The sequence below is a fragment of the Hippopotamus amphibius genome, chromosome 1 (genome assembly GCF_030028045.1).
Source record: "Hippopotamus amphibius kiboko isolate mHipAmp2 chromosome 1, mHipAmp2.hap2, whole genome shotgun sequence".
Lineage (NCBI taxonomy): Eukaryota > Metazoa > Chordata > Mammalia > Artiodactyla > Hippopotamidae > Hippopotamus > Hippopotamus amphibius.
In genome coordinates this window covers 213,255,976-213,276,133 of record NC_080186.1, presented here as the reverse complement: position 1 = coordinate 213,276,133, position 20,158 = coordinate 213,255,976, and the positions used below count along the sequence as shown (strand labels likewise).

General features: G+C 37.2%; 1 protein-coding gene across 1 annotated transcript; it reads left to right on the top strand.

The window, feature by feature from the left end:
• Positions 1–5,857: 5,857 nt before the first annotated feature.
• Positions 5,858–7,569, top strand: SPZ1 (spermatogenic leucine zipper 1). Its single transcript, XM_057711346.1, has one exon. It carries the CDS (start codon positions 6,111–6,113, stop codon positions 7,233–7,235), a length of 1,125 nt encoding a protein of 374 aa, XP_057567329.1. The 5' UTR covers positions 5,858–6,110; the 3' UTR covers positions 7,236–7,569.
• Positions 7,570–20,158: the final 12,589 nt, after the last annotated feature.

The following is a 20,158-nucleotide window of genomic DNA, read 5'->3' as shown; positions in this document are numbered from 1 at the left end:
ACTCTCACCACTGTTATTCAACATAGTTTTGGAAGTGTTAGCCACAGCAATCAGAGAAGAAAAAGAAATTAAAGGAATCCAAATTGGAAAAGAAGAAGTAAAATTATCACTCTTTGCAGATGACATGATACTATATATAGAAAACCCTAAAGACTCTACCAGAAAACTGCTAGCACTCATTGATGAGTTTAGTAAAGTAGCAGGATACAAAATTAATGCACAGAAATCTCTTGCATTCCTATACACTAACAACGGAAGAGCAGAAAGAGAAATTAAGGAAACTCTGCCATTCACCATTGCAACCAAAAGAATAAAATACCTAGGAATAAACCTGCCTAAGGAGGCAAAAGATCTGTATGCAGAAAACTTTAAGACATTGATGAAAGAAATCAAAGATGACATAAACAGATGGAGGGATATACCATGTTCCTGGATTGGAAGAATCAACATCGTGAAAATGACTGTACTACCCAAAGCAATTTACAGATTTAATGCAATCCCGATCAGATTACCAATGGCATTTTTCACAGAACTAGAGCAAGAAATCTTACAATTTGTATGGAAATGCAAAAGACCCCGAATAGCCAAAGCAATCTTGAGAAGGAAAAATGGAGTTGGTGGAATCAGGCTTCCTGACTTCAAACTATACTACAAGGCCATAGTGATCAAGACAGTATGGTACTGGCACAAAAATAGAAAGGAAGATCAATGGAACAGAATAGAGAACTCAGAAGTAAGCCCAAACACATATGGGCACCTTATCTTTGACAAAGGAGGCACGAGTATACAATGGAAAAAAGACAGCCTCTTCAATAAGTGGTGCTGGGAAAATTGGACAGCAACATGTAAAAGAATGAAATTAGAACACTTCCTAACACCATACACAAAAATAAACTCCAAATGGATTAAAGACCTACATATAAGGCCAGACACTATCAAACTCCTAGAGGAAAACATAGGCAGAACACTCTTTGACATACATCAAAGCAACATCCTTTTTGACCCTCCTCCTAGAATCATGGAAATAAAATCAAGAATAAACGAATGGGACCTCATGAAACTTAAAAGCTTTTGCACAGCAAAAGAAACCATAAACAAGACTAAAAGGCAACCCTCAGAATGGGAAAACATAATTGCCTATGAAACAACAGACAAAGGATTAACCTCCAAAATATACAAGCAGCTCATGCAGCTTCATACCAAAAAAGCAAATAACCCAATCCACAAATGGGCAGAAGACCTAAATAGACATTTCTCCAAAGAAGACATACAGATGGCCAACAAACACATGAAAAGATGCTCAACATCACTCATCATCAGAGAAATGCAAGTCAAAGCCACAATGAGGTATCACCTCACACCAATCAGAATGGCCATCATCACAAAGTCTGGAAACAACAAATGTTGGAGAGGGTGTGGAGAAAAGGGAACTCTCCTGCACTGTCGGTGGGACTGTAAGTTGGTACAGCCACTATGGAAAACAATTTGGAGGTTCCTTAAAAAACTACAAATAGAACTACCATATGATCCAGTCATCCCACTCCTGGGCATATACCCAAAGAAAACCATAATCCCAAAAGAAACTTGTACCATCATGTTTATTGCAGCACTATTTACAATAGCCAGGACATGGAAGCAACCTAAATGCCCATCAACAAATGAATGGATACAGAAGATGTGGCATATATATACAATGGAATATTACTCAGCTATAAAAAGGGATGAGATGGAGCTATATGTAATGAGGTGGATAGAACTACAATCCGTCATACAGAGTGAAGTAAGTCAGAAAGAGAAGGACAAATATTGTATGCTAACTCACATATACGGAATCTAAAAATGGTACTGATGAACTCAGTGACAAGAACAGGGAAGCAGATACAGGGAATGGACTGGAGAACTCGAGGTATGGGAGGGGGCGGGGGGTGAAGGGGAAACTGAGAAGAAGCGGGAGAGTAGTACAGACATATATATACTACCAACTGTAAAATAGTCAGTGGGAAGTTGTTGTATAACAAAGGGAGTCCAACTCGAGGATGGAAGATGCCTTAGAGGACTGGGGCAGGGAGGGTGGGGGGGAATCGAGGGGGGGGCGTCAAGGAAGGGAGGGAATATGGGGATATGTGTATAAAAACAGTTGATTGAACCTGGTGTAACCCCAAAAAAATAAAATAAAATAATAATAAAAAAAAAAAAAAAATCAGTTGACTGATAATTGTGTGAATCTATTTCTGAGCTTTATATTTTGTTTCATTGATATATGTGTCTATCTTTTCACCAATACCACACTGTCTTGATTCCTATATCTTTAGAGTAAGTCTTCATAGCAGGTCAGGTGAGTCCTCCTACATTGTTTTTCTTTTTCAAGATTGTTTTGGCTATTCTGGATCCCTTGAATTTTTACATGAATTTTAAGATTAACTTGTCGATTTCTGCAAAAGAGACAGCTGGGATTTTGATAGAGATTGTGTTGAGTCTGTGGGTCAATTTGGGGAGTATTGCTATCTTAACAGTATCAAGTCTTCAAATCCATGAACATGAAATGTTTTCTACTTATTTAGATCTTTAATTTCTTTTAACAATACACTGTAGTTTGCAGAGTGTTAAATTTTGCACTTTTTAAAAAAACTTTCCCCTGCACATAGCCACTCTTGTTATTTGCAGTTTTGTTGTATAAAGTCGTGGCCAACATTGAATTAGCCAATACTGGAATATTGCTTCTAAGGGAAATGCAGACAAGGTAAGATTCTTGCAAGTCTCTGGTCACATTTCCATCTGTGAAAATGCCATTTGCATTATGTAGGTTTGTTTGCCAATGTCCTTGTAAAACAAACCAGTTACAGCAGCTGTGAAAACCTGTTATTCCATATAACCCTTTTTCTATATAACACTTAGCGAAATTGAAAAATTCTTCCACAGCCTACCTGGCTTTCTGGGTAAGTTTAAAAGTTAAGGCAGGAGGCTTGGCCTCTAATTCCAGCTCTCATCATAACTAGCTGTAACTTTGGGCAAGTCACTTAGAATCTCCATTCTCAAATACTGAAAAAATAAGACTGTGGAGGAGAATATCTCCATTGTTCCACTCATTCTAGACTTCCATACTTAAGGGGTGGGGAAGGGAATTCCCCGGTTGGAGGGCAGGGAGCCTGAGGTTACATGGTCATTTTAAAAGCCTACAGCACCACCTGGTGGTCAAAGAGTACAGACTGAGGAAAAGGGTTGGTTGACAGCCGTATCCAGCTACATCTGTATTTTGCTGGTTTTAATAAAATCTCACATTTTCAGACAATTTCTCCTCTAAAATGTCTATGCACATGTAATAATATCTATAAAAGCAGTCATACAGGTCATTATGTTTAAAATCACACCCTGCATAGAATGCCTTGTAAATATAAAGACTCTAACTCTTGAATAGCCATCATTACTGAGCTATTATGCTTTGGTTAAAAACAAAAACAAAACAAAAAACTATTGAGCAAGTAGGACAATTACACAAAATAAAAATATACTTCATTGTACCAAAATATCTATCATGTTAAAATTATTCACAAATAGTTGAGTTAGAAAATGATAGTATTCAATTATAAACCCCCCAAATAAAATATCTGTGAGTCCATACATATACAAACACATAGGTGAATGAATGCATGAATAAAATGGATAAGTAAATACAGGAAAAGAGACAGCTCTTTTTTTATAAAATAATTCCAATCAATAAATATAAAAGGAATGAGAGAAATAGAAAATCACCATTAGATTACCACAGTAATAATTGCTGCAGGCAAGATTCACTTCTGTATACTAAAATTATACTGTATAGGCAAAAGTTTGAGGAGAAACAGGATCATTCCCTAGTCTCAAAACATCCTCACAGGACATTTGTTCATTACAAAGGGAAAGATAGTAACTTTATAATAGTTTAATTCAACAGATATCACTTAATGAAGTGACCATGGTTAACATCACCAGAAATAAGACATGTTGATATCATATACCCTCTGATATGATTTCTACTCTTGTTTAGGCAAAATGGTTTTAAAAAGAGAGAAAATTCTAATGCAAGTTTTCTCTCTAATAGCTTTTTGCTCTTCTTTTTCACATTTCTTTTTCTTTTTCTCATTTTTTTAAGTCATTAAGCTAAGGACAGTTAATAGATAGCAATTGTAAGACAATCCAAATGTGTTTAACTTTCATAGTTACCCACTGGCCTTATGGGTCAATAAAGAAGACCACTCTGATGGTTTTTCAGCATCTACAGTAAACTCAAATTACAGCAAAATTAACAGAAATGTTATTTGAAATTCATTATATTTGTAGGGAGAAAGGAAATATTTAAATCCCCCTTTGATAAAAAGAGAATTCGCATGGTATCTTGACTAAGCTACCTTCAAACCAGTTTCCAGAAAAATCAAAGACAAGGGTAATATCAGATTTATGTCCAAAAGCATAAAAAAGCTGCAAGCACAAGAAGAAAACAGAGAATTGTTTCTTTCAAGTACCCATAAAATATACATGATCATTGCTAATCTATTAGGCCAAAGAGAAAATATCAGTTTCAAAAGTAGAAATATTATATTTCCTGGTTACAACACAATAAAGCTAGAAAATATTTACCAGATCAGGAAAAAAATTTTTTCCTTGTCCTGGAGATTTAAAAAGTTATCTTAAATGATGGCTTGAGTCAAAGGGAAAAACCAAAATATCGACCAAAGTTGGGCCTTATTAGATGGATTTGAAGCAAAAGGGCAATCTCTAGCCTCTGTGGTATCACTGTGTGGGTGAGAAAAGTGTTCCTTCTTCAAGTGAAAAAAAAAGACCAACACAACTGCATCTGTGGTTGGTCATGAGGTGATGGCTCTGAGCCCAGCTGGCTGGAAGATTAGCATGACACTCAGGGAAACTCAAGTCAAAGTGAGTTGGGAACAGTGAAAGAAAAAAACGTAAATTTCTCTAAGGGAAAAACCCCCACAATTGCTAGATGATGAGTTTTCCCTTAAGATAAGAAGCAAACTTTTAGTTAGTAAAGTGCCTGCTAGCAAGATTTTGACGGTCAAGAAAAATTCCCACCTAAGGAATGTTTTCTCTGATTGAACTTAATATTCTCAAGGTCCTGCCTCCTAAGGACAAAGAGACAAGAGTCCACTAGGTTTAATACTCCTCAATCACTTTTCTATAAGCCACTATAGGATTCAATTATTTCAAATACTTTAGGTAAATTATGCCATTTTAAACAAATTCTTATAAAGAGTAATTAAAGTTTTATATCCCCTCATGTAAATGATTCAGGAGCAAGCTTACTAAGCCTGTCCTAAAGGATGCCTGCATTCAAAGTCAAGAAAACTCTCAATTTGTAATTGTGTTAAGAAACCATTCAGATATTCTCTTACTGCAGTAGAATATTTTTAATGGAGCTATTCCTGAAATTATTTCCCTGAGATCACAGGAGGATTGCAGCACTTTTGAGGTCCTATTTTGTAAGGATGACTTTCTTTTGCAGTAGCACCTGTCCTAGAATGGGAGCAATAAGGGCTCCAGGTACTATGAAAGAATGGGGACCCTCACCAGGGAGGACTTCTCTCGGCCACGCACTTAAGTGGTAGAAAAACACCACAGTTGAGAACAGGTTGCGTATGGTGGGGATGAGGGGAAAGTTAATGCATATGATGAATATGAAAGTCACTGAATGAGATGAATAAAAACTTAGAAAAGTAAGGAAGGGAAGGTTTTGAGTCACCACGTGGGAGTTTAAGAGGCTTCTATTGTGACTCCAAGGAAACAGAATCTAGGGGTAGGCCACAATGGTGCAGTGACAGAATAAAGACCTGGTTACCAGGGTCAGGGAATAAACACCAGAACCCGGGAGGAGGAGAAATGGAGCCTTAGCTCCTGGTACCCTTTCCCACCCTCCTTCCCCCCAGGTTGTGTGAAATGTTACCTTTCACCTAAACATCATCTTCCTGGTTTCAGACCTCAACTCTGGTCTCTGAGTTCTGCTTAGTTCCACATTCTCTACCCATTTGCACAGAGGACCACCACCTTCCCCTCCTGGAATCTCTAAGGTTTTCTGCTTTGCTCGTGCCCTGGTCATCGGCCCTACTAATTCAGCTGAGATGGAAGTGCCCACCCCCTCCAAAACGCTTAAGCCTCCTAATCTCAATGAAGAGTCTTTGGACCCTGGGATTATCATTGCTTTATCTGAAATTGGATTACTTCCCTCTGTTTCTTGCAGTTCTCTCCCTTCCCTGAAAAACAGTGACCATGAAGCAATTGAACAACGAATTGCAAAGAAGTTTGAAAACCTCTTAAAAGAAATTAAAGATATTGTTAAACATATGGCAAGTTATGAAGAGAAGGTTACAGAAACGAAAGCATCTTTTGAGGAAACCAGTATCTCTGAGGATGTGTCAGAACTTAAAGAAAAAATCAGAGAGCTTGATGAAACAAATAAAGTACTATTGAAAAACCTGCTTGCTAGTTTGGACCTGGGGGAAGAACAGAACACAATGAAACAGGAGATGATGTGGGAAAACCAGATCTCCAAGGACACCATGCAAGGCTGTGCAAGGGATTTGGTAAGTTGTTCAGAAGAAAAAAGAGCCCTTCACGAAACTCGACTAAGTAAGGAAAAAGCAAAGCATGGATTCCCTCACGTTCAAGAAGAAAATATCAATCTGAGGAACAACATGGAGCAGCTACTACAGGAAGCAGAACACTGGAGTGTGCAACATACTGAGCTCAGAGAACTAACAAAATCCTATCAGAAATCTCAGACAGACATCACAACTCTTGAAAATAATGGCGCCCGTTCCCCAGCCCAGATGGATAATGAGGTGTCAGCTAACATTGAGCTGGAAGAACAAGTGAGGAGACTGGAACAAGACACCGATTCGTTGCATTTGATTGCAGCTTTGCTGGAGAATGAATGCCACATCTTAGAGCAGAGAGTAGGGCTTCTCAAGGAACTTCACAATCAGAAAGGGGGACCTCTGCAAGGGGAGCCAATTCAGATACACTGTGAACAGAACAAGAAAGAACAGAAGCTACCAGAGGCAGGGGAGGTCGAAATACATAAGCAAAACATGCAGAAAATGGAAGGTACATTTCAAAAAGGAGACCAATTCTACAGAAGCCTGGATGGCTGTCATAATAAGAAAGCTCGTAATAACCGGCTCAATACTCATATTGCCAGAAGAGCTCTTGTGGGAAAAAAGAGGCCAGCCAGCAGCCCAAGTTAGAAAATACCAAAAGTAGAAGAAAAGGCAGTTCTTCAAGAAACTATAGGATATCCAGCTCCAGGCATGTCAATCATCAAACCTAGGATAGATCTTTTGGTTCAATCAAGAAATAGCTACAGAACAAGGAGATTAACATTTAACATTATTCATGACCTCAGTGGTTAGGTAAGTTTGGTCTTTAATGACCATCAGTGTCAACTTTTGGTCACATTTGTCATCTTTGCAATCCGTTTTTGTAGTTATTAGATAGAGATCCTGTGACACTTTAAGCAAAAGTGAGAATTTACAGGTCCAGATGAGTAAAAATCTAAATAAAAACCACAACAAACAAAGGGTTTTTTTTCTTTATTTAATCATTGCCTTGGGTGGGGGTGGGGTGGGGAGTGGGGAGTTGTTCTGGGGAAAAAGTATATAACACTTTAATTGTGAACCTTTCAGCCTCCCTTTTCAAATGCATATTCCTTTTCCTATTTATTGATATCATCCACTGAAGTGTGGGCAGTAGTGGAGTTAAAAAAATAATAATAATAAATAAATAAATAAATAAATAAAAAGCCAATAAACCAGCCCTAAATAGGTTTTCTCTTCTCATAAATCTTCCTATTCCCTGGATCTACTGTAACTAATATTCCTCTCTTGCATCTCAACTAGTAAATGGTGGGCATACCAGGCAGCAGAGGCCCTTGGGGAAGAACACCTTGGCCTCTTTAGAAGAACAGTGTGTGTCTATAGATTTTGTTCTGTGCTGGAAAAATTCCTCTCATTACTCCAAGTGGGGGCAGTAGAGTTACTCAGGGGAAAAACCACTATCTTCTGTTAAGAGAGCTGAACTTTTAGTTCCAGAAAAGATGGAGCAGAATCATTTCTCCCTATTCCCCCCCATTAAGTAAGCAAAAAGCCCTGGACATTATGTATAAAATGAATGTAAAAAGACCCTGAAAGATGGAGAGAAAGAGATGTACTGGCTAGGGACCCTGAGACTTAAGGAACAGCATAGTGTTGAGTTCCCTGAGTTTTCTCTTTGTCTCTTACATATCCTGGGAGCTGATAACCCAGAAATGTCAACACATTTAGACAAAAAATGCACGTGTACCCCACGCCCCTGACCCAAGCCTGCTTTCTCTTGCCAAGGAATGAGGAAACAGTCTAGCAAGACAGAAACCTTTTTAAAAAAACTGTCCTACTCTGGCCAAACTGCATAAAAAATGCCATGCCTCCATTCTCACCCTCATCAGCAAATACTGAACAGAGACACGAGATTTTCACACTTGCCTGGCAGCAATGAAGCACTCCTGCATCCGTCTTCTGGGGTGGTACGTACAGAGGTGGCAGAGAAGGGACCTTGGACTTCCTCTCCCACCTGATGCTAACAAGGTGCTCCTGCCTGAGCCCCTTCCCCCAGCAGAGTAAAATGTCAGTGGAGGCCACATGGGTAGCCTAGACTTCTACACCCTTCCCCTGCTGGCACAGCATAGCTGAGGCCTGCTAAAATAGAAGATTTAAATAGGATCCAGGGTCTCAAAACATAATGCCACAAATGTCCAGAAAACATAGAAAACTCACTCATCATACCAAGGATCAGGGAAATCTCAACTTGAATGAAAAAAGACAGTTAACAGGTGCCAACAATGGGATGACACAGATGTTGGGATTATCTGACAAGAATTTTAAAGCAGACATTATAAAAATGCTTCATTGAACAATTACAAGCACGCTTGAAAAAAACAAAAATAGTAGAAAGTCTCAGCAAAGAAACAGAAAATATAAAGAAGACACAAAATGGAATTTGTAGAAATGAAAAATATGATTTGTAAAAAAAAAAAAACTCAATGAATGTGCTCAACAGTAGAATGTTGACTGTCAGAGGAAAGATTCTGTGAACATGAAGATAGAAAAATAGAAGTTACCCATTCTGACCAACAGAAAAAATAGGCTGAAAAAAACCCACAGTCCCAAGATGCTTGGAATTAAAAAAAAGATCTAACATTGGTGTCATCAGAGTCCTCCCCCAAAAAGGGAGAACGTGGGCTGAAAAGGTATTCATTGAAAAAATGGCTGAAACTTCTCCAAATTTACTGAAGGGCATAAACCACAGATTCAAGAAACTGAGTGAACTCCAAATAGTATAAATTCAAAGAAGGTCAAGGCACTCATAATCAAATTTCTGAAACGTAAAGACAAAGTAAAACTCGTGAAAGCTGTTACATAGAAAAGACTCATTCGATGTAGGGAAACAGTGATTCAAATAACAGTGACTTTCTCATCAGAAACCTCAGAGAAGGAAATGAGCATTTTTCAAGAACTGAAAGAAATGTCAACCCAGAATTGTTTACCCTTTGAAAATATCCTTTCGGCATGAAGGTGAAATCAATAAATTCTCAGAGGAAAACTGAGAGAATTCATTACTATTTGTTGAGAAAGCCCATTTGATTATACAGCTAATCCTCACTTTTTTACATTCAAGAATGTAAAGAGTGTTCCCTTTAGCCTCAGACTTTGTCTTATTCCATTTCCAAATAGGAATTTCAATAGGAGATGCTAAATGAATGAAATGAGAAACTATAACATAGATGAACAAAAAAATCACTTCTTGTATTTCAGCCCATTCATATGCATTATCTGAACAAATTCTACCAAGTGTCATTTATCTGTCAAATGTTGAAAGGCTAACTTTATTTCTTTATTTTTTTTTAAGAATTACTTTTTTTTAAAAATATTTATTTATTTATTTAGCTGTGCCAGGTCTTAGCTGTGGCATGCAGGATCTAGTTCCCTGACCAGGGATCGAACCCCGAACTCCCCTGCATTAGGAGCTTGGAGTCTTAACCACTGGACCACCAGGGAAGTCCCAGGGGCTGCCTTTCTAGTTCCTTTTCTGTGCACTGAAGCTCCTCTGGTACCACAACAAACAGAAGAACTGTAGGATTTTCAAATTTTTGAAAGAAATGCTGCAATATGCAACATCTGTTGCACATAATACAAACTCAAGGTAGTCATAGTTTCAAATTTAGATTGTATATAGCACCATACCCAGAAGTAAAATTTCCATTGATGAGAATGCAGTCACAAGGGCACACCTATCTAAAAACAACTGGGAACTGAGGGTTTTAGCTGGGTAACCATGTTGCCCAGGCAGAGGAAGAATAAATTTTGGAACACTGTGAGGTAGAGAGAAGATATTTTTGTGTTTCTGCAAAGTTAGCGTATTCTAAGTAAATTTTATGGAAACTTGAGATCCTGGACTAAAAGCAAGCTCTAGAAGGTATTTTCCAACTGTAAATATAGTAAGAGTTTCAAAGACTTACCTCACTTTAGAGATGTGTGTTTACACTTTAAATTGGGGTGAGGCCTGGGATTTGGAGACACCTCTGGGTTGTAAAGCTGGAGACACTGGACTTACCTAACCCCTGGAGAGATTTACATTATAAAAGGGTTAGAGTGAGAACCCAGGATCCCAGAGGGTTTTTTCCTTCCTCCTCTTAGAGCGGGAGAAGGACAGCTGCCTTTCTTTTCCACATAAAAGCCTGGATTCCTTTTCTCATCATTCCTCCCTTCCATTACAGGCCCCGTTGCGTGTGGGGGTGACATCTGGTTCTCATCTCTCTCCAGGGGTAAGAATTGGAGCAAGGGGAACTAGCACAATTATTATGTAAGTAACAGTAATCTGTCTCTAATTAAAAACCTCACTGTGCATTCAGGATAAAATAGAGATGAATATTAAAAACCCAACAAAGTCAACCACAATCCCCACCACGGGGTCAATTATTAATGAAGAATAGGGCATGAGAAATTTTCATATGTTGGAAGTACAAAAAAATGCAATTTGAAATATTGCTTCCTACTCCATAAACATTTCTTTCTCATGCCTGGAATACATATCATTTTATAAATAATCTAAGAGAGAAAATTTTCCTATTGCAGCCCTTAGTAAAAGAAAAAGATTTCCAGTTAAACAGTATTGGGGATACTAAAAGAATCACATATTTTTTTCCATTTGCCTTTCCCTCTAATGGAAACTACCAACTATTCTATTTTTCAGCCATCTTGGTTAACAAAACATTGTGCAGTTCATTCTATATTTTACCAGATATGTGGTACATGTTACCAAGAAAAAAATTTTGCTAAAATAAATGACAGCTTTTTAATTGTCAAATACAGCAAGCAATTTCTGCTATATCAGACCTCTAGATTTGGTATTGACTTTAAGATTTTATAAAATTGTTCTTCTACCACAGGTCATATATTTTTTTATTCAATTCCTAAACATGTAAATGAAAATTCCTGAAAACAAGGCATTTTTAAAAGTGTTTCATGTGGGTTCCAGTAGATAATAATCTATTATATTCTTTCAATTAATGTAAATTTATTTGGAGACATATCATGGTATTTTTACATGTGGAAGGATCTTTAGGCCATCACTTGTTGAAAGTGAAAAGCCAAGGTGTGCAATCAGTGAAAATCTGGAACAATAATTAGTATTGACCTAGTCCATAGTTCTTTAACACTATATTTTCTCATACCTGAGGGTCAAATTCCAATAAAAATCAAACTGTTTTTGAAACTTGTAAATGTGCAGTCCTATCATCAGTATACTTCTGTCCAACATCAACAGCAACTTTTAAGATATATATTTTTGGATCATCCTCTTAGGAAGAAGGGAAAATCCATACAAACTTCTTTGTCAAATAAATTTTTCCCAATAAATTCTTCAAAGTAATGAACTAGATTCTTGATTTCAAAGTACTTGGATCCCTATAAAGTTTTCCCCATCAAGCCATAGCAGTTCCACAGATTTTTTTAAAAAAATTCTTGATAATAGTAATATTTTAGTAAAAATAAGCACCTTGTTTCCCCTTTAAAACATATTCCATGAGCCAAACATTATTTTTAAAAATTTGGTTTCCATTCAGTCAAAATAAGAGTTACTGACTACCTTTTAACTGTTTAAAAATTATGAAATATGACAAATATACAGAAAAACACATAAAACCTATATCTACAATTTAACAAATGATTAAAAATTTTAAATCTATGTAACCACCCCTTGGGTCATGTCATACTGTTTTCTAGAGTGGTCATGCCAATTTACATGCCATTCATCACTGTAAGAGTGTTTTTATTGCCCTATAGTCTCACTTAAATTTAGTATTGTCAGATTTTTTAATTCGATGGTTATGTAGCAGTATCTCGTGGTGGTTTTAATTTGCATTTCCTGATTACTGAGTTTAGTCAACATTTCATGTTTGTTAACCATTTGCGTTTTGGTTTTCATGAAGTGCCTATGTTTTGCTTCAAATTATTGATTTATAGGGTTTTTTTTTTTATGTATTCTGCACATAATAGTCCTGTGACAATTATGAGTTGCAAACATGCTCTCTTTCTGTGGCTTGACTTTTTTTACTTTTTTGTGGTTTCTTTTGGTGAACTGAAGGTCTTCATTTCAATGTAGCCCAATTTATTAATCTTTTCCCTTTTAATTGTAGCTATGTTCTGTTTAAGAAATCCTTACCTATATGATGGATAAAAGTCTTCTAAAGTTCTTTAATTTCTTGTCTTTCACATTTATTTGTTTAATCTCTCTGAATTGGACCTAGACAGAGAGATTCCTCAGGGTATTTAGGTTGGTTGTCCGAGGATTCTGCAATTACGGATATTTTCATTTCTTTTGCCATGTCTGTGCTTTGGGGGCACTTTGTAATCTTCCCAATAAGAAAACTATGAGAAGCTTTATATTAAAAAAAGGAAGGATGGTATAATGAAAGAAGCATTGCACAAAGAGGGGGGTGATTCTGGATCCTAACTCATCTGGGTCCTAATTGTTTCTTTTACAAGGTGGAGATAGTAACTTTCTTTTGGACCAAGGACCAATGGTCAAAGATTCTCTGGCTGTCTCTAGGCTAAGGTCTTAATGCTCTCTGAGGAGTAGGAACAGATTAAATGAGAGAGTTAGAAACTAACCAGAAGCAAGCATGGCCAAAAAGTAAGGGAACAATAGCAAATAATCCAGGTATACAAGATGTCCAGAAGTTGGGGTCATTGATATTTTGAAAGGAAAAAAGAAAGACAATTTTACATAAAGGAAAAAGGTGTACCAGATCAAAATGAAGTAGAGGAGTGGATATATTATCATCATGCAATCATCATTATTATTTTTAAAATATTCTCTCACAAAACTGATCGATGTAGAAAGTAATTTTTAAAATATTTCTTAACACAAATAAAGGCCTCAGACAAAGAGTCATCATAGGAGTGTCACAGTCAGTTGAGTGTTCTTTTCTAAAAATTACAGTTTTCTTGAGGAAACCACTAACCACTAATCCATATTTAATTAAGTCTTCTCTCACAGGGAAGTATACTGTACAGCATTTTGGTTGGCACTAGTTTGTTATGAAGCTTCATTTTATAAAGAAGTAGGTACTGATATTGGCATTCTACTTTTAATTTTTAAATTTTTTTAAAATTTTTATTATATTTTAAATTTATTTATTTATTTATCTATTTTATTGGCTGTGTTGGGTCTTCATTGCTGCACACGGGTTTTCTCTAATTGCGGTGAGTGGGGGCTACTCTTCCTTGTGGTGCGCAGGTTTCTCATTGCAGTGGCCTCTCTTGCTGCAGAGCATGGGCTCTAGGCTCGTGGGCTTCAGTAGTTGTGGCACATGGGCTCAATAGTTGTGGCTCACGGGCTCTAGAGCGCAGGCTCAATAGTTGTGGCGCATGGGCTTAGTTGCTCCGTGGCATGTGGTATCTTCCTGGGGCAGGGATCAAACCTGTGTCCCCTGCATTGGCAGGCGGATTCTTACCCACTCCACCACCTAGGAAGTCCTTGGCATTCTATTTTTATTCTAAGAATTTTTTTTTAATTTAAGAGAAGCATACCACTTAGCAATTCTCAGACTTTTCTGGGGAAATATAGTATTTTATTTATTTGTATCTTTACTCTTTTTCTTGATCTACCACATTAGTCTTTTCCAAAAACTGGATTTGGGTTTGTTAATCTTCCTTATTTCCTTTATTCCGTTTCAATAATTTCTGTCCTTATTTTGATTCACCCCCCGCCCCCTGCCTTTTTTTAGTGTTTTGTTGTGCTTTTTCAATTTCTTGAGTTGGGGGCTCCAGGTGCTGGGGGCAGAACGGGGCCCCAGGGCACTGGGGACAGAGTTGGGTTCGGGACAACAAAAAGCAGCCCGAGGTACCCAGGCCTATGGCTAGGTCTGCTGGTCTCTCCGTCCTCCCACTGGGCACAGTGTTCACCTCTCCCTGATGCCTGGGCTGGCCTATCTCCTGTTGGGTGGAATTGCCAGGCTGCTACCTGCTAAAGAAGAGGATGTGTTGCCTGTACCTGCCACTGGAAGTTCTCTCCAGGCAGAGGTAATCCATAGGATCCAAGACATGGTAGCTACTAAAATACTCCTCCCATGGTGCCTTTAATACCATGTAGACTCCTACAAGGGAAATAAGAATCACAATTTTGAAGTTGAACTTGTTCTGGTCTCAGATTTACCTGATGGTCACCACTCACAATTCCTGCAGAGCCCAGAGATTTCTCCTTGAAGAAAAGGTTCTGGAAAAATCAGAGGGATAAATAAAGAATGCAGCTGATTCCCACCTTGTGCTAATGCCCAAGAGGGTGATGAGATCATACTATGCTCTTCTCTTGCTCTGTGTTTTATCCCATTTTATTTTGTTTTATTTTATTTTATATTATTATACTTTTAATCAATATTATTGGTCTGCTCTGTTTCCTTGCTTTATTCTTCAGATGACACTCCATGTTTGTTTTTGTTATTAGGTTTTTCCTTTATCTTAGTTCTAATTATAATTCTTTGATTTCATTTTGGGGATCTTCAGTCTATCTGGTTGTTTTCTTGCCCTTTGTTATATTTGCTCCTTGTTTCTATTTGGTCCCTGTTATATTTGGTCCTCGTTTTCACAATTTTTCTGTTTTTGTTTGTTTGTTTGTTTGTTTACCATGCTTGTTGCTTTTTTTTGTTTCTTTGCATCAGTCTTTAGTTGGCACTATGCTTAGGCTATGTTTCTGGTTTTTTGTTTTCTGTTTTGAATTTTTGTTGGTTTTCTCTTTAATTTCTGATTGCATTCTGGGGTTCTTCTGTCAGGTTGTTCTAGTGCTTTATGTTCTATTGGGTTCTGTTTTTGTTTTTCTTGTGCATGTATGTGTTTCCTTCATTCAGTATCTGTTGTTTGACTTAAGCTTTTACCATTAGTCTGGGGTTTGGATAGTCTTTTTTAATCCCCTTTATTGCTTGGATGAGTGACCTCTGAAGTCTGGATTCCTTGACCAGAAGGCAAGTCTGAGGCTCTGGGGAAGTAGCATCGAGTCCAAGACACTAGACCACTAGAGAGAGTCCTCAGCCACAGGGAAGATTAACCACAGAGAACTATGATGGAGGCCTCTATCATAATCTAAGACCCACCTTCACCCAACTGCCAGCAACTGCCAGTGCTGGATACCTCACACGAAACTACAAACAACACAGGAACATTAACCCACCCATTAGCACACAGACTACCTAAAGCCATATTAAGCTCACAGATACCCTAAAACACACCACCTGACATGGCCCTGCTCATCAGAGGGAAAAGACTCAGATCCACCTACCAGAAAGCAGGGACCAGAACCTTCCATCAGGAAGCCTACTCAAGACACTGGACCAACCCCACTACAGGAGGCAGAGAACAGAAACAAGAGGAATTACTACTAGGCAGCATAGGGAAAGGAGACTGCAAATACTGTAAATTACACAAAATAAAAAAACAAAGAAACACTTTGCAGGCAAAGGAGCAAGACAAAAACCCACAATACCAAATAAATGAAGAGGAAATATGCAAATTGCCTGAAAAAGAATTTACAGTAATGACAGTAAAGATGATCCAAAATCTTGAAAACAAAATAGAGAAAATACAAGAAATTTAATGAGGACCTAGAAGAACTAAAAAGCAAACAAACAGTAATGAACAACACAATAACCAAAATTAAAAATACTCTAGGTGGTATAAACAGCAGAATAACTGAGGCAGAAGAAAGAGTAAGTGAGTTGGAAGATAGAATGGTGGAAATAACTGCCACAGAGCAGGGAAAAGAAAAAAGAATAAAAAGAATAGAAGACAGTCTCAGAGTCCTTGGGGACAACATTAAGCACACCAACAATAGAATCATAGGCAACCCAGAAGAAGAAGAAAAAAAGAAAGGGTCTGAGAAAATATTTGAAGAGGTTATAGTTGAAAACTTCCCCAACATGGGAAAGGAAATAGTTAATCAAGTCCAAGAAGCACAGAGTCCCATACAGAATAAACCCAAGAAGAAACACACCAAGGCACATATTAATCAAACTAATGAAAATTAAACACAAAGAAAAAATATTAAAGCAGCAAGAGAAAAGCAACAAATAACATATAAGGGAAAACCCATAAGGATAACAGCTGATCCTTCTGCAGAAATTCTGCAGGCCAGAAGGGAATGGCAGGATATTCTTACAGTCTTGAAAGAGAAAAACCTACAGCCAAGAATACTCTACACAGCAAGAATCTCATTCAGATTCGACAGAGAAATCAAAAGCTTTACAGATAAGCAAAAGTTGAGAGAATTCAGCACCACCAAACCAGCCTTACAACAATTGCTAAATGAACTTCTCTAGGCAGGAAACACAAGAGGAGGAAAAGATCTAAAAAAAAAAAAACCCAAAACAGTTTATAAAATGGTAATAGGAACATACATGTCAATAATTACCTTAGGTGTAAATGGATTAAAGGCTCCAACCAAAAGGCACAGACTGGCTGAATGGATACAAAAACAAGACCCTTATATATGCTGTCTGCGAGAAACCCACTTCAGACCTAGGGACACATACAGACTGAAAGTAAGGGGATGGAAAAAGATATTCCATGCAAATGGAAGTCAAAAGAAAGCTGGAGTAGCAATACTCATATCAGACAAATTAGACTTGAAAGTAAAGACTATTACAAGAGACAAGGAAGGACACTACATAATGATCCAGGGATCAATCCAAGAAGAAGATATAACAATTGAAAATATCTATGCATCCAACATAGGAGTACCTCAATACATAAGGCAAATGCTAACAGCCATAAAAGGGGAAATCGACAGTAACACAATAATAGTAGGAGACTTTAACACCCCACTTACGCCAATGGACAGATCATCCAAACAGAAAATAAATAAGTAAAAACAAAGTTTTAAATGACACATTAGACCATCTCGACTTAATTGATATTTATAGCACATTCCATCCAAAAACTATAGAATACACTTGCTTCTCAAGTGCACACAGAACATTCTCCAGGATAGATCACATCTTGGGTCACAAATCAAGCCTTGGTAAATTCAAGAATATTGCATATCAAGCAACTTCTCTGACCACAATGCCATGAGACTAGATATCAATTACAGGAAAAAAACTGTAAAAAATACAAACACATGGAGGTTAAACAATACGCCATTAAACAACCAAGAAATCACTGAAGAAATCAAGGAGGAAATCAAAAACTACCTAGAAACAAATGACAATGAAAACATGACAACCCAAAACCTATGAGACACAACAAAAGCAGTTCTAAAAGGGAATTTTATAGCAATACAATCCTACCTCAAGAAACAAGAAAAATCTTGAATAAACAACCTAATCTTACACCTAAAAGAATTAGAGAAAGAAGAACAAAAAACCCCCAAAGTGAGCAGAAGGAAAGAAACCATAAAGAGCAAAGCAGAAATAAACAAAAAAGAAATGAAGGAAACAATAGCAATGATCAATAAAACTAAAAGCTGGTTCTTTGAGAAGATAAATGAAATTGATAAACCATTAGCCAGACTCATCAGGAAAAAAAGGGACAAGATGGAAATCAATAGAATTAGAAATGAAAAAGCAGATGTAACAACTGACACCACAGAAATACAAAAGATCATGAGAGCAACAAGCAACTATATGCCAATAAATTGGATAACCTAGAAGAATTGGATAAATTCTTAGTAAAGTACAATCTTCCAAGACTGAACCAGGACGAAACAGAAAATATGAACAGACCAATCACAAGCACTGAAATTGAGACTGTGATTAAAAATCTCCCAGCAAACAAAAACCCAGGGCCAGATGGCTTCACAGGCGAATTCTATCAAACATTTAGAGAAGAGTTAACACCTATCCTTCTCAAACTCTTCCAAAATATAGCAGAAGGAAGAACACTCCTAAACTCATTCTACGAGGCCACCATCACCCTGATACCAAAACCAGGCAAAGATGTCACACAAAAAGAAAATTACAGGCCAATATCACTGATGAATATAGATGCAAAAATCCTCAACAAAATACTAGCAAACAGAATCCAACAACACATTAAAAAGATCATACACCAGGATCAAGCAGGGTTGATCCCTGGAATGCCAGGATTCTTCAATATATGCAAATCAATCAATGTGATACATCATATTAACAAATTGAAGGATAAAAACCATGCAATCATCTCAATAGATGCAGAAAAAGATTTTGACAAAATTCAACACCCATTTATGAAAACACTTTCCAGAAAATGGGCATAGGAGGAAATTACCTCAACATGATAGAAGCCATATATGACAAACCAACAGCCAACATCATTTGAAATGGTGAAAAACTGAAAGCATTCCCTCTAAGAACAGGAACAAGACAAGGGTGCCCACTCTCACCACCTCTCACCACTATTATTCAACATAGTTTTGGGAGTTTGGGGCACAGAAATCACAGAAGAAAAAGAAATAAAGAATCCAAATTGAAAAAGAAGTAAAATTGTCACACTTTGCAGATGACATGATATTATACATAGAAAACCCTAAAGAGTCTACCAGAAAACTGCTAGCACTAATTGATGAATTTAGTAAAGTAGCAGGAAACAAAATTAATGCACAGAAATCTCTTGCTTTCCTATACACTAACAATTAAAAAGCAGAAAGAGAAATTACGGAAACACTTCCATTCACCATTGCAACAAAAGGAATAAAATACCTAGGAATAAAACTGCCTAAGGAAGCAAAAGACCTGTATGCAGAAAATTATGACACTGATGAAAGAAATCAAAGAGGATACAAACAGATGGAGGGACATATCATGTTCTTGGATTGGAAGAATCAACATTGTGAAAATGGATATATTACCCAAAGCAATTTACATATTCAATGAAATCCCTTTCAAATTACCACTGGCATTTTTCACAGAACTAGAACGAGAAATTTTATGATTTGTATGGAAATGCAAAAGACCCAGAATAGCCAAAGCAATCTTGAGAAGGAAAGACAGACATGGAGGAATCAGGCTCCCTGACTTCAAACTACACTGCAAGGCTACAGTGATCAAGACAGTATGGTACTAGCACAAAAAAAGAAATGTAGATCAATGGAACAGAATAGAGAGCCCAGAGATCAACTCATGCACATATGGGCACCTTATCTTTGACAAAGGAGGCAAGAATATACAATGGAAAAAAGACAGCCTCTTCAATAAGTGGTGCTGGGAACACTGGACAGCTACATGTAAAAGAATGAAATTAGAACACTTCCTAACACCATACACAAAAATAAACTCAAAGTGGATTAAAGAGCTACATGTAAGGCCAGACACTATAAAACTCCTCGAGGAAAACATAGGCAGAACACTCTATGACATATATCAAAGCAAGATCCTTTTTGACCCACCTCCTAGAATAATGGAAATAAAATCAAGAATAAACAAATGGGACCTAATGAAACTTAAAAGCTTTTGCACGGTGAAAGAAACCATAAACAAGATAAGAAGGCAACCCTCAGAATGGGAAAAAATAGTTGCCAATGAGACAATGGACAAAGGATTAATCTCCAAAATATACAAGCAGCTCATGCAGCTCAATATCAAAAAAGCAAATAACCTAATCCACAAATG